The sequence below is a fragment of the Egretta garzetta genome, unplaced genomic scaffold (genome assembly GCF_000687185.1).
Source record: "Egretta garzetta isolate BGI_Z169 unplaced genomic scaffold, ASM68718v1 scaffold230, whole genome shotgun sequence".
Classification (NCBI taxonomy): Eukaryota; Metazoa; Chordata; class Aves; order Pelecaniformes; family Ardeidae; genus Egretta; species Egretta garzetta.
In genome coordinates, this window is record NW_009258281.1 from 1,554,020 (window position 1) to 1,569,489 (window position 15,470).

General features: G+C 38.1%; 1 protein-coding gene across 1 annotated transcript in view; it reads left to right on the forward strand.

Annotated features, from left to right (window-relative positions):
• Positions 1–15,470, forward strand: part of ERBB4 (erb-b2 receptor tyrosine kinase 4) — a 412,269-nt gene that overhangs the window by 220,557 nt on the left and 176,242 nt on the right. Inside the window, exons 6-11 of the mRNA XM_035891859.1 lie at positions 1,847–1,965; positions 5,493–5,634; positions 7,096–7,209; positions 8,774–8,900; positions 13,385–13,458; positions 14,932–15,022. Coding sequence (XP_035747752.1) covers positions 1,847–1,965; positions 5,493–5,634; positions 7,096–7,209; positions 8,774–8,900; positions 13,385–13,458; positions 14,932–15,022 — 667 coding nt within the window. The remainder of the gene's footprint in view (positions 1–1,846; positions 1,966–5,492; positions 5,635–7,095; positions 7,210–8,773; positions 8,901–13,384; positions 13,459–14,931; positions 15,023–15,470) is intronic.

Consider the following 15,470-nt stretch of genomic DNA (forward strand, 5'->3'; position numbering starts at 1 on the left):
GGTTCAGTGCATGGCCTTGGGCCTGCCCTGCCACTGGCAGTGGGAACCCCAGCCAGAGGGGCAGAAAGTGGGGGCAGAGGAGCAGTCATTTTAAAAAACAAGGTAGACATGGTCATGAACAGTTGCTGTGTAAAAGGGAGGCAGAGCATTTGAAGGGTGCCCCCTTGGCTTGGGGGCCAACTCCTTGTCTGAGGAGTGACACAGGTGAACACAGAGGATTTGGGTCATGGGACAGAATGAAAGGAACATCCTCTGGTTCTGTGCCTCTCCACTGATGGTAAAGGGGGAGCCTCTAGCAAAGACGGTCTTGTGTAAAATCAGGATAAATCTGGCCCTCACCTCCCTTTGAGGTCGAAGCAGATAGTGCCCAGTCCAGTGCAAATCAAGGCTCTACGGACCAATCTGTGAACTGGCAGAAAACAATATGCAGTCACCGACTAAGTGAGGTCCTCATTCATTTTCATGAGATGAGATACTGTCCCTATCAGTTAATGGCATGATGGTGGCATGCTGTTACATGTGTGTTTTGCTAAACATATGACACTGTTTCATATCTGTGTCCTAATGTTTATCAATGCTGTCACTTAAATAAACGAATCCTCTTACTCTGTTTTTCCAGCAGTGTTGATAGCAAGTGCATTTACAGAAATTTCCCTTATTTCTTAAGTCAGATTGCATAAGGCTTGAAAGTGTTTTCTGCCTGGGGGTTTGCCTCTGGTATAGGCAAGATGGAATTACTCTAAAAGTTCCTTGCTTTATTCCATAGATTATAAATGATGACTCCTCTTTGGTTAGTTACATTTTTATGTCCTAAATAAATATTGTGTATATCAAGAGCTTTGGCATTACCTTAAGTATTTCCTGCATGTAGTGGAGGGAATTTGGATTGGAAAGTACTTATAAAGGAGTTACTGATACATTAAATAGTAGAATCGAGCAGAAAGTTGGATGGAATTTTGCATTCTCTGGCTTCTTTAAAAGTGTTTTCCATAGAGAAGTAATTAAATACTTTTAACAAAAGAAATGGTAAAGATTAATTACAGAAGTATAACGTCCCTGCTTTTATCAAACGACAGCTGACAGCACAGCTTCCTCACATTCTGTAGGTGGTGGCTGGTATAGTCCTGCGGATAATGTTAATTTCTTTTTCCATAAAATAAAGATAGAGGCTATAGCCAAGTGAGGGGAATAAGATGCTCCAATTGTTGATCATTCTTTGCGCAAGACTAAGCCCTGAGGTACAGTAGTGTGGTACCACTTAAATCGCTGGGCTTTCCAGTTGATAGACTATAGTTGTTTCCCTGTGAATGAAGGCTGAATTGTGATATTTAGAAAAGGTAGGTGGTGTTTCCAGATGTGTTCCAATCTGCAGGTTGTATTGAGTTCTGTTATACCATTGCCATCAAGAACAGCTTTTGGCTCTCAGATTGCTGGCCTCACTCTGAATTTCACTTATTTACTCAGTGTTGCTGTTCTTCATGGCGGAAAACTCACATGAACTGATGGGCTATTTTGTTATTTTATTGGGGAGTGGGGTTTGTATCCTTCCATCAGCTGTTTACAAGAACTAGTAATTTGAAAATAAAATTCCACCTGAATTTACAAGGGTAAAAGCAAACACTTAAAAATTCTTCCTCCACGGTCCTCAAGCAACATATATGTTCCTAAAGAGTGTATTTTGAAGGTATTCTGAAGGAGATGAGTTGTCAGTACCATTGAAGCATTACCTTAAAACTTGAGGGTTTTTCAGTATGCTGTTCAGTTTGTTGTTTTCCTCAGTGTGCCGTTGAAGAGCTCTCTCCTTAGTTCTGATTCTGACATGATAATTTTTCCTGCCTCCTCCTAGTAACAAAGACAGTATGTGCAGAGCAGTGTGATGGACGGTGCTATGGGCCCTATGTCAGCGACTGTTGCCACCGGGAATGCGCTGGAGGCTGTTCCGGACCTAAAGACACTGATTGCTTTGTATGTATGAGACTTCTCATTTTTCTTTTTCCTGGCAGTCACACTGCAAATTCTTAATGCTTTAAACCATGAAATTCAAAATTTTGTCCCTTTTAATGTATTGCATACACACACACAGGTTTAGACCGCAAATTTTAGCATTTAATATTTTTCACATTAGGTTAATATCACTTACCTACTTAATATTACCCATTAACAGATCTACGAGATTTGTAAATACTGATTGGGAATCATTAATATGCTAATCTCTGTGGTTTTTATCTTTTGCTTTTCTAAAATTAATTTTTAGAGGTGATAGGGAATTTTTAGAAGTATTTATCATTACATTTGAGCATGACTTTTATTACTGCTCTGTGTGCTTTTTATTTGAAAGTCAAGAATACAATTTAGCTTCTCTGTGAAGGGTGTTCCCTATTACTGTCAGAATTCATTTAAATTCAGCTTTTTTACTGGGCATGCTTCTTAGTGGAGATGGAAGGAAAGTGGTTTCTGAAATACTCTACCTCAAATGCATGCTACTGTGTGCTTAAGGTCAAAAGAGGAAAAGGCTAACTTCTTCCTTAAAAACCAGGCAATCTGGACATACAGGCTTTTAGACAAATTTGTCTTGTTTGTAGTCTCTTATTTATAAAGTGTAAGCAGCTTAACAATCCAACACTGATCTTAATCTTTCCCTGGATGGACCTGAAACTTGCTCGCTGTTCAGATATTGTTTGATAGTTGTAGGTGTTGTGCTTCAAAAACACATTCTAAATGCTATTCTTTCACTGCTGATGAAATTGGGTGATGGCCTGACTTAACTGCTAATAGGTTTTACTAAAGTTGTTCTTTGTGGCTGGGGCTTTGCACAACCAGATATTCAGCACACGTGGTACACCTGATCCACACTCACTGGAAGTTCTATGTTGGCTTTGGGCTAGAGAGATGGGAAAATAACATTCTTTCACATGTCATATACAAACTAAATAGGTAAAAGAAAGAGGAAAAATGCAGTTACTGTTCCCATATAACTGTTGAGGAACATCCTCAAAGCTTGTCTATGTCCATTTTCAAAGGTTAAGGACAAGTTATTTGCAGCATAAGTCCTGTAATAGCTGTAACCTGGAGAAAATGAGTTAGACTTTCTGAATTGTGGCAGTTAGTGAAATACGTATGCTAAAAATCAACTAGCGTTTTTGTTCTGATCCAGCAGAGAAGCACCCAAGGCTTTCTTCTCATCCACTCCTGGCCTGAGAGCAATGTAAAAGAAATTCAGCAGGGGTCTGGCAATTTTCAGGACTAGTCATTACTTGCGTAGTACACGCCGGGTGAAAAGTGTAGCCCTTTAGGCTATAGACAACTGTGCTGTTGATACTCAGTCTATATTCGGCTGAGATACAGAACCTTGTTTTTTCCCTGTGTATTTTCCTGTGCTTTCATTCACAAATTAGCGGCATTTAGCACCAAATGCTAGAATTTTGCATATATTATCCAAACAATTACAAATGTACACAAACATTATGGTATTGAAATTGAAAGTTCCCAAATCATCTAGATGAGCTTTTCCTGAGACGTGCCATTTCTCCAAAGAGTATTGGTGTGCTTTACTTTATAAATTTGCTAAACTGTTACCAGAGAATTGTCATGTTCGCGATAGAGTACCTTTTAAGTCAACAGCAGATGTAAAAAATGTGTTGAGGAAACAAACTAAATTAGTATTTATTAATAAGCAAAAGCACAGTTTATGAAGTACTACAAATCCTTTTGTGTATTATGGCAGCTTGCAACAGCATCCTGTTGTAAATATGATTTTAATATTTCTAGATAAAATTCATCTATCTTGCTCCATATGCTGCCATACAGTTATTTGCATATTCAGTTCTAAAAGCAAGACAATAATCATTATCTGACATAACTGCAAGCAAACATGCTAAAACAAAGTTTGAGAGATGTTCTTATCTTGTATTTAAAGCCAAACTGGATCTAGAGCTTGAAATGCATAGGAGGGCCTGGTTGAGCACCCAATGGAACCAGAAAAGTGATAACAACCCTATTGGTAGGGCAGACTTCCCAGCCAGTAAAGAAGTGACTGACTGTATTTATCTTTGTAAGAAGAAAAAAAAAATCTGGTCTGAGAGAAACGAACAGTTTTTGTAATATACATCTTGAAGACACATAAAAGAAAGGATCAGCAGTTTGGCTTAGCTCATGGTCTATATAGGACAGTGCCTTCATCATGGAACTCCCTGTTTGTCCCTTTAGGCAGCAGATTTTGTCCTCTCGTGGGTACATTATTAGTCTCTCCCTTCTGAAATCTTTTGATATGACAGGTAACTCCCTGAGTCCTGCTGGTCCTGATCTGAATGGAGATAAGGACTGTTAGTAAAAGCAGCAGAACAGAGGAATCTTGTTCACTTTTCTCTCAGTCCCAGCCCTGGTGGGGAGGGGACACAATATACATGTTGGTGTACTTGTTGACTCTAAAAGATTCAAACCCATCTGTATTTTATTACAACCTGGAAAAGGACCAGAAGGATTAATCTCTAGACTAAAACTCCTGAAGCAACCTGGCTTCTGGAAGACAGGTTAGTCGGGAAGCAGAATCCAGTAGCAGTGGTGGCTTAAACTGCTGGAGGGATCCAAGCCAGGCTACAAATTTCATATACATATGAAATTTGACATTTACGGTATCCTTTGTGAATATTACTCCGACGGGTTTTTTATACACTATAGTTAAAACCATAGACACGATATGTGGTGACAAGGAATGTCAGAATTGGTGAGGTTTTTCTATTACTAATTATCAGCCTTGCATGGTCAATTATTTTCCCTGCATACCATTACTTTCTTTATCCACACACTTGCCTCTTCATTTGTCAGGGCCCTGTCCTCTGTCAGCTGTGGGTGGCTGAGTTTGAATGCTAAGTGATACAAAGTCCTATTTTCTTTTCTCAGTGTGTGAAGCAACTGACCTTGTTAAACTTGCCACTTAGGGAAATTACCTCCTCCTGTGCTAGCTCAAAAGAAGTTCTTATCCCTCTTGCTTTCTAATTGGGAATTTCAGTTTTCAGCTGGACGATGGACTTGCACTGTAGCAAACCTAAAGGTTGGACCCCTGAAAAAGTCATTAGCATTTGTTTAAACTGACTATGATAAATAGCTGTTCACTCTTGGCAGTTTTAAAATGTCCTATTGAGTTGTGAATTAATTGATTGCTAGTAGTAACAATAGTTATGAAACAAATTACAGTGTTGTTATGTTTTTGTAGGAATTGCTGTAACAGTCACTGTGCTTCAAATTAAGGGGGCTCAGTAAGACCCCTTATAAAAAAGTCATGCATTTGCCAAGATCCTAGCAAGAAATCTAGGTAGCCAATGTGAAGGTTAGAAAACTATATGTCGCATTCCTCACTGTTGCAGCAAGTCTCAACAATCAAGACTGTTTTTTTTTTTTTTTTTTTTTTTAGTTTAAAATACAACAAAAAAACACCAAAAAACCAAAAGCAGCTATATGATTTAATTTAATATTTTTTCTCCCTTGTTTTACAGGCTTGTATGAATTTCAATGATAGCGGTGCATGTGTCACGCAGTGCCCCCAGACTTTTGTATACAATCCTACCACCTTCCAACTGGAGCATAATCACAATGCCAAGTACACCTATGGGGCTTTTTGTGTCAAAAAGTGCCCACGTAAGTGCTATGATTGCTGCCTTTTACTGCAGTGATGGGGAGTTTGAGTTGCATTTCAGGAGCCTTAAAAAACAATGAGAGAATGAGAGCTAAGTGCATTAGTGCAGTATCTCAAATGTCTCCACATGTGTTAACTAAAGACAGTGACATTCTGGGTCGCTGACACTTTCCAAGTATCCTGTCTTGTAGTGATTTTCTTAAAGAAAGGGAATTCACTACGTTTCTATTTTCATGACCACCACTTGTTACATTCATGCTTTAGATCAACATTTGTAAATTTTGGAGTGACCTGTTAAAATAATTAGTGGGATTGTAAAAGGGTAGAAATTTCTGGTTCAGAAAAATAAGCCCACCAGCAGTACTACCTGGTACCCAATGCTTTCATGATACTGATGCCCTTTTCTGAACTGGGAATAATGATGGTTTGACAGAAAGTTGCCATAAATATTTTCTGAGCAGTTCTGTCACAATGAGGAAAAAACATGCAATACTGACAACAATACAGTCTTAAAGCTGCAGAGTAAAATTAGAGGGGAGGAGGGAGTTAAAAAAAGAATAATCCCATGCATGTAAAAAACACATGCCAGATGATGGCCAGATTTGAGATGTAACAAAAAAATTTAAAGGGTCGTCACTTACATAGTTTTTGATAACTGCTGTTTTAGTTGGAAAGAAAAATAAGTGAGACCATATTCTTGCTCTCCCTTTCTTTCCCGCCAAGGTTTACAGTTATGGTGTGCAGTAATTATTTTATACATAAATTACATATAAGAAGGATGAGTAATCTATAATAAATGGAAACATAATTCAACCCCCCAAAAAATATCCATATTTTGAATCTCTGTGGAGAAGTTCAGATTGATGGTAGGCTGAGGCTGTGCCTTTCAAGGCTTAGTTCTGTCTCTAATAGAGTAGTGGGTCTTTTGAAGCAAGATAATTTTTTTTACAAAATTGGCATACCATACACTACTTAAGGGATATAATTCTTTGTCCTAATACTTCATCGAAATTTTTTTTTCCTTTTTTTTTTTTTCTTGACATTATTAATTTTCAACTAGATAGGATCAGTCTATATCCCCTTTGTCAGTTGTTTTACAAGGTGAAATTGAAATACTTGTCAGTCTTGTGCAGTGTTTTATCCCAGATGTATATACTTGTGTATGTAAGTAGATTCCCTCCAATTACTCTAGCTCTTTTTACCACAAATAATGATAAAACCAAATCGGGGGAGGATGGGGGGATCAGGTCTGACAATTCATGGATTTTTGTAAGTCTCTGAAAACATGCCTAATTTGCTTGCTTATACATTTCTGAAAACACTGAACATCAAATCTTAATGTCAATGTGAAAGTGCTGAGGTAATTAATACTACAGATTGACATAGAGTCCAAAAGCATGTGTCCCAGCATTATTTATGTATCTGCCTTTTTTTTTTTTTTAATATCTTCTTTTTCTCTTCAGACAACTTTGTGGTAGATTCCAGCTCTTGTGTCCGTGCATGTCCAAGCTCCAAGATGGAGGTTGAAGAAAATGGTATTAAGATGTGCAAGCCCTGCACTGACATTTGTCCTAAAGGTAGGCAGTAGTTTAGTATAAATTTTCTTTAATGTCTTCTACATTGTTGTAGAACAGAGCAGGGTGTTACTTTGGCATGAAATACCCTTCATGAGCATGTTGTAGAATATTGATAGCCTTTGGATAGCCACAGAACTTTGAGCTATGTAGGCTGTGTGTGACGTATATAAAATAGAATGAAAATTTGTTAAGTTGTAATGGTGATATAACCAAACCAATTACTTTTGATTACATAAAAATGAAGGGGATTTCTCTGTTGCTTTTAGAGAAATCTGAAAGAATTCTTTATTATGTAATTTTAATGACAAGTATTTCCTGGAAGTTTTTTAGAGCTGTCCTTTTGCCATTCCAAAAGGGGCCATACTAACGCCCTGGCTTCAAAGTATGGTGTGTCTCATACTTGTCAATACAACATTAGGTTTCCATTTATTTCCTCTGTTTTTTTTAAAAAGTCTCTGTTTTCCCAGAATCTTCTACCTCCTTTCTAAGTGTCTAAAACATAGACTAGAAGTTTTTCATTGTTAGTCCTGTTGAGAAGACTGAAATCTATAGGTTACTCTGCTGTTCCAAGCTCCAATAGGGAGACTTCTGCTCCCTACTTGATGGTCTCAGGAGCAAAGCACCATCAGTTTTCCCTATGCCATTTTTCAGTCCTAGTGGAAGCCATATCTGGAAGGGAATTCACAATGAATCTACTGAGAAACTCTGTAACATCACTCCACATGGCTGAAACAGTCAAACACAGAGGTCGCTGCCAAGGCAGGGTACTGACATGCTGAATTCTAAGTGAAGGCAATGTCCAGCTCTTTAACCTAATTGCAGTAAATAACTTTTTTTCTGGATAGATAGTTTTATGAATGCAAATGCATGTGTAGTGTTCCTCTCAAGCTCTTAGCCTTCCTCTGTGAGGAGGAAAGTTACCACATTTGTAAAAGGTTCGGGTGTATTGCTGGTAGTTGCTATTAGAGGAGCCCAGTAGGGAGATGGGATGTGTCACGTGATGGAAGTCATGAATAATTTGTTCCTGTATGCATCATGGGTCCCGGAAAAAACAACTAAATTACATAGAAAGGCTATGATAAGTAAAGATGATAAGTAAAGAACTATTTGTACGTCCTTTCTAAAGAACCTTATGACATATGAATGATTAAGTTCACAAATCCACCAGAACAAAGGGGACCTCTTGAGCTAGCAGTGTTAGGACCCCTCAGTTTCCACAGCGAGTAGTGCACACATAAATGGCATGGCAAAAAGGCTAGTCTGAGCTAAGTTATCAACTATCTGTTTACAGCTGGCTTGAGTGGGTTTTTGGGTGGTTCATACTTGCCTTTAGATCCAGTGTGAAATACCTTAACACAGATGTCCTTCTGTGGCGGGTACTTTAGCTTATTGTTTGTTTAAATTGTCACATACTTCTTTGGGAATATGGATAAAGGGTGCTGTTTTAACACCTCTCTGCTGCTTTATCTCTGAAAGAAATGAAGACTCATGTCTGGAAGGCCAATGTGTGCCGATTCAGTAATTGTTTTTCCTAGTTCTTTAAACAAACTCTTTGTTTTGGCAGCATGTGATGGCATTGGAACAGGGAGTTTAGTGTCAGCTCAGACGGTGGATTCCAGCAACATTGACAAGTTCATAAACTGTACCAAGATCAATGGCAACCTTATCTTCCTTGTTACTGGGATTCATGGGTAAGTGACAAAATGTTAAGACGTTATGTCATGGTGCCAGCTGAAATGAATTGCGTCCACCTCTTAATGATGGCTGCAGGCTTCTTTTACAGAATAGCAGAACCAGGATAAATTAGTTTTCTGCCTTCCATTATGAAGGAAACTGTTACTGTGATTCTTATGATTCAACCTTTAGGAAAAGAAAGGTTGAAGTAGACTGTGCTAGAAAGAGAAAAGACAACTGTGATCTTTGATTCCATTATGAGATCCTCAGTACTGGCTTACAGTAATGGCTGATGAGAGAGTAGAAGGGAGAAAGGGAAGTTACCTTCCATTAGTTTGTTTTAAATTTTGTATGACCAGCAGTCTAGTGTGCAGAATATGCAGAGAGAGTACCTCATCTAGCATAAATTGTAATAGCCTGGGTGGCTGTCACTGCATATACGTGCAAAAAAAAGCTGCCCTCTTGTCAATTAGCTTTGAAGTATATATTCAAGTTTCAGTTGCAGATATACACAAAACTCACTGGTATTTAAATCCAGTAATGATTGAAGATGTGGAGGTACTGAACCAGTATTTAATAGTCTCACCAATGTCTCCTTCTAAAGGAAGATATACCAGCCAGGTGCACTGCCTGTTAGCCATTGTAGCAAAGGTGAATGCATGGTGCAAATGCTGCAAGGGGGATGTGTCCTGGGAAGGATGGTCAGGTGAGGTCCAACGCAACTTAGCTGCTTCCTTGCATTGTATTCTTTCTGTCATTGCAAGAACACAAATAAGATTGTGTCTTCTTACTAATTCAAGCCTTCATGTTGTAATTAGCCATGATGAATTATGTGTGAAACTTTGAGGTATTTCTGGACCTATTAAAATGAGAAAAATCCTCAAAATGCACAAATAAGATTAAACCATTTTGCCCCTTCATTGCAACAAGTATGCAGATATTTTGTGGTACATTAACAGTGTAAAGTATTCACTTACTTCTACCACTGCATAGGCTTCAAATTTTAACTTGCTCTTTAGGTTCCTTGGAGCTTTCAACATCGCTTGCAACCAGTTGTCAAGATTTGATATCTTAAATACAGTTCCCAAACCAACTCCGTGTTTGCAGCTTTATGGCATAGCAAAAATGTGATTAACTGAATGTCTGCAGATTGATCTGAAATGAAATTCTGGCATGAGTAGTGCCAGCAGATTTTTATTTAGTCTTTCTATAAATTCAGATATGTTTAGATTATAATAAAGTGGTTGACACTAGGCTGCCTGGCTCAAATTTCCCTGAGGTGAGGGAAAGAAACGACTTGTTTCTTTGATTTAACATAGTGATTGGTTGTAATGCTTCACCTACAACTGGACTCCAGCCATGAGAAGGACAGTTGAAAATCTGTATCAGTGGGGCCCTACAGCTCAATGATTCTGAAAAGGCCAGCAAATGTGAGCTTTGACTGCATTGTTGGTCTTCTCATTTCTCCAGCAGGAAGTACAGTGTGAAAGGTTAATGTAGCATAGGGATGAAGAGCTTTGGTTCAAGTGGTTTAAGGAAATGCTGCTTCAAACTTTTGGAAACCCTGGAGAAGGTCACACGGGAGTCAGCGCTCAGGCGGTCACACTTTCTGATCTGGCCAAATGACTGACTGAGAGTCTGGATGTAAATCTACTAAATCTCACAGGACAGGAAGTACTCCAGTAAATGCAAGACAAGCAGCTAGAGGACACGAGCAATTTTGTGTGGATTATTCCAGTGCATTACATGAAATGTAATTTTGAGTATTAAAACTGCTTTTGTTGCAAAAGTTGTATTACGTGCAAAGTTACAAGATGAGTCTCATTAAAAAAATCTGTCTAAATTAAAGGGACCAAAACCAACCTTGGATAAAAATGTATTAATCTGAAAAATATCTTAAGTTATGGACTGTAAAGCAGAGGGTTAAAATATTTTGTTCTATTTTAACAGAAGAGTATGAGCCTAGGACATGTAATGTTTAAATGGTGTAGTACTTTGCCTCTCATTCTTTAAGAAGAGAACTCACTCCAACAGGTCTCAAGTATGAGGACACTGAGTTCTGCAACCCTACATTTTTCACAGCATAAATTACAGTAGTATATATTAAAAGAAGAGAAGAAGAATTGAGAATTAATTAAAATAACTTTATATTTCTGGAACAGCTTTTTGTTTAAACTTCTGTTATGTTTTGCAAATCAATCATATGGAAAGAAAATGAAAAAATGACACTAGCTACACAAGTAGTTTATTATGTAAATGGACAGTATGGAACAACAACAATAATACATATTTCCACTTCAACTTTTAGTTAACTTCTGTTACAAATTTGTTTACTCAGTGAAATGCAGCTTTTACAAGTATGTATTTTCAATGTTTCAGACTGTAGGGACTTAAAGCCTAGCTCTCTGTTGGGAATTAAAAGAGTTGTTGTAGTGGGAGAGAATAACTTCAGTGAAAGATGCTGAGTGGAATTTTTTGTTTGTTTTGATTGGGATCTGTTCCATTACAATTGATCCTGTCATATTTTTGATCCTGTGATTCTGTAGCCTGTCTTTCACTTTCCTGAGTACTTGAACTTCAAGTATTTGTGAATTTGTAGTAATTTATATAAAAATATATATGATTATGAATTGGTTTTATGCACAATTGTTTATAATAGTTTATATATAAATTAGGTAATTATGAATTGGCTTTAATTAGTGTCCAGAAGTTAAGTGGGATAAAGGTAAACCTAAATTTTAGTGAGTCAGTAGTACTCATACTTCTAAGGTAGTGCTCTGCTGAAGTGTATGGATAAAGTGATCTTCATTAGGATAGATACCTGCTGCCTGAGACAGAGACACATTGGCTGGAAAATGGGTAGGACATGTAGAAGTCCGATGCACCTTTCTTTCTACTGTTTCCTTCTGATTGGGGTGCTAAAAAGCCAAGCTGCCTTCTGCTTGTGTTGCTGCCTGTGAAGGGGTGGGATATACCACGGATAGATGTAGTTTAAGGATGGACAGCCCCAGCTAGCAGCAAATGCTGCTTCCCTCTTCCCCGCACTTGCAGCAGGAGCAGCAAGCCATCGGTGCTCACCAGCTTTTTCTCTTCCATTTGGTTGTCCGTTTCCAGTTTCACAATGAGCTGAAACTGTCATTCTTGGAGCTGTAAAATCCAGCTGTGCCTGTTACACTGAAAAATCTTGACTCTGGTAATAAGAATAGTAGAAGATGAGTGCATTATTCTACAGTTTTGTATGTTGATAAAACATATACATTTGGCTGCTTAAGGGGGTTAAATGTATATTTGTATCTTTAAAGAATACTTCATGTTACGATTTGGAGGTGACATTCAGCAACCTCATGTTTAGTATAAGCAAGGGTTTTCCTTTTTTAATAGTAATGCATTGTAAAAGCAAAATGCTGTGTTTCTGTTAGGTAGTCAGAACTTACTGTTTTCTGAGCCCCAAATTGTTAAAATTAAGTGTATATGGTGCTTCTATGGTCCACCAGGCTTTATGTTAAGGTTCAAGAACTCATTTTGTTGCTGCTAAACGAGGGTTGCCTCCAGGATGGTTAGAAGTGACCCCATCAGTCTGTTGCCGCACAGACTTGTGAGGCCTGTCCCTAAAGACAGCCTGGTTGATTACCTGCGTGTTCCAATTCCAAGAACAATGTCTCTCACAAAGCAGAATGAGGAGAGGTGGAAATGAATACTTCGCATTTACTGAAGATGTTTCCTACCCTCAGTAGACCCACAAAAATACCGTAACAATGTGTTACAGAAGAATCTTTTCCTGAATTTTTAAAGGATTTTTGTTTGGATCAGGCTTCTAGTCATCTTAAATAGTTGGAGAGTCTTTACTCCTTTAAAACTGGGGGGGAAGGGGGCTGGGATTATTTACTAAACAATGACACTCAAAATCAGGGTCAGCTTCATCTTTTTACACTGTAGCATATCTAACTGAGATTGAGGGTATTTCATTTCTCAGGTGACAAACTTGCTTGGCAAGGATCTGTGCTTTTTGATGTTCCCTGTTCAACACCTTCTGAAAAGTGCACCCTTTTAATGACGTGTCAGGAACTGCTGGCAAGCTCTTAGTTTTGTTTTGCTGATAGCTTATAGTCACATGATTCAGCAGTAGTTTTGTTAGTCCTGGTAGTACAGTATCACAACTGTACCATTTGAGCTAGAATTCCTGGAAAAAATGTTGAAAATTCATCCTTTAGGGGAGTTACCCATGGTTGTTTAGAATCCTTTAATTTTCCATGAGCATATTTACTAAAATGTTAATGATTTGAACCATTATTTTCCTTCAAGATGACTTGGGAAAAGTTAGACACAGGTTCTGCAGGAGCAACAGTCTGAAGACATTGGAAACAGTCTGAAGAAATCTGGAGCATATTCTGCCTAAAAGCAAAGTATTGACCTCCTGAATACTGGTTTCTACATGGTATAGCTTTGCAAACCTGATCTTTTTTTATTCAGAGTATCACATTTTGTCCTTTTAATCTTTCAGGGACCCGTATCACACAATCGCCGCAATCAATCCAGAGAAATTAAATATATTCCAAACAGTGAGAGAGATAACAGGTAACACATTTGTGATTTCGTGTAATCTGAACTTCTCACTTGGCATTTATCGTTGTCTTTTCTTGGGTTTTCTGAAGAACACGGGGTGCTTTTTTCTTTAAAATCACCATGCTGTAAATTTCATAAAATTAAGAAGTTTGTTATCAGTATCAGTTGATATTCACAATGTGTTGTCCTTTGCTCAGGAATACAGAATACCCATCACATTTGGGGTACACAAGCATCAGAAGACCAAGACCTTACTGTTGAGTAGTCGAGGGGTCTTGGTCTTCACTTGAAAACATTTTAAATATGCCTCGGGAAAAAACAGACAAGCCAATCTGGTTTTGCAGCTACTTCTCTTGATATAACAGCAGATGCTGCTGCAAATTATCTTCTGTTATTTAAAGAAAAATGTATAACGTGTGGGGTGGTAGTCCCATCTTTTATGTCTTTTCAGTGGGGTCATATAGCTAGAACTCAGTACTTCATTTTCTTGCATCTTGCTTCTTGTTTCACCATTTGGGGGAGAGGGAGGAAGATATTACAGCTTTGAGTTCTCGAATGATTGCTGATTATGTATAGATAGAGAAATTAAAAAAAAATCCTATTTCATGCACACAAAAAAATCTTTGGATGCTACAGCATGATTGTAACTGGGTGAAGCTCAACAAGTGTTTGGCATTTAAATGAGTTCTATCCCACGTGCATCACGTCTCAAAAGTTGTGTATTTCAGCAAACCAGTGTGATTAAAAAATGAAAGTAAGCTCTAGATCTCCCCCTAATTAATGTCAAAGATAATCTGGCATCTGGGTGGCTGTAGTTCGCTATTCTTAAGCCCACTGTCCAATTGACAGTCTCAGTTTTGCTACTTAAGTGGAATTACCCCTGTGCTTAAAGATGTACTGCATTTCAGTCCAGTACTGAATCAAAGTCATAGGGAATTACACTCTGTAGAGGTCTCTTAGCACAAAATAAGTAGTCCCGCGTACTCATACAGAGAATGCTCTCTGGTGATGAACAGTCCTCACACACACACTCACTCAGAAACGAATGCAAGTTCTTTGTTTCAGGGAAGTCTTGTCATCTTTTAGTGCATCACAACGGATTTCTCAACTTCTGTCCTCAGTCTCTAGCACATTTTAAAACTATATGCTCTTAATTCAGCAAATCACCGTATTTTTCTGCTGCTGCTGTTTAGAAAAGGCTGGGAGGCCTTGCAAGATATCAGCCTGTGTTTATGTTCACCCTCACTGTGGCTGTTGAAAGTGGACATAATGCTGCTGTGACTGTTAAAGTCCTCCTTTGTCTTTGGTGAGCAGCCTGATGAATTCAAAGACAGGCTGCAGCGTTCATTACCTGTTTATTTCTTTTTCTCAAACCATCGCTGTCTTTCATGTATAGGCTAAGCCTATCCCAGTTCACGTATGTGATAAAGCAGTCTTTATGGCTGAAGTCATTGATGTTCATATGCATGCCTTTTTCTCCTTCAGGGTATTTGAACATACAGTCATGGCCTGAGAATATGACCGATTTCAGGGTGTTTTCTAACTTGGTTACTATCGGTGGAAGAGCTCTCTATAGGTAAGGTACTTCCTTTGTTGATGGAATCATTTTTTACTAGTATTCAGTGATTCTTTGCTCAGTAGCACAGAATGCAGCATCCTTTGGGAAAGCCATCATAAATTGATATGTTCTTCTCTGTTAACAAGGTATTATTAGCAGTATCTTTGCTAATCAGTTGTTATGGGTAATACCTTTTGAACATAACAATTTTTTAAAAAAACAAACAACATCATGGTTCATTGCTGTAGCTGTTAACTCATTGGAAGGTACATATGGTTTAAAATAACTTTTGAATGTGAAACATAACTTGAAAGACATTAATAGTAGAACTTAGCCCCCTTATCAGGACTTAGCCCCCTTATCAGGACTTAGCCCCCTTATCAGGACATTTATATGGTTGAGATTGGATGTGCAGGCTCATATGCCCAAAGAACAATGTGGTCTTAAGAAATTATAAAATATAAAT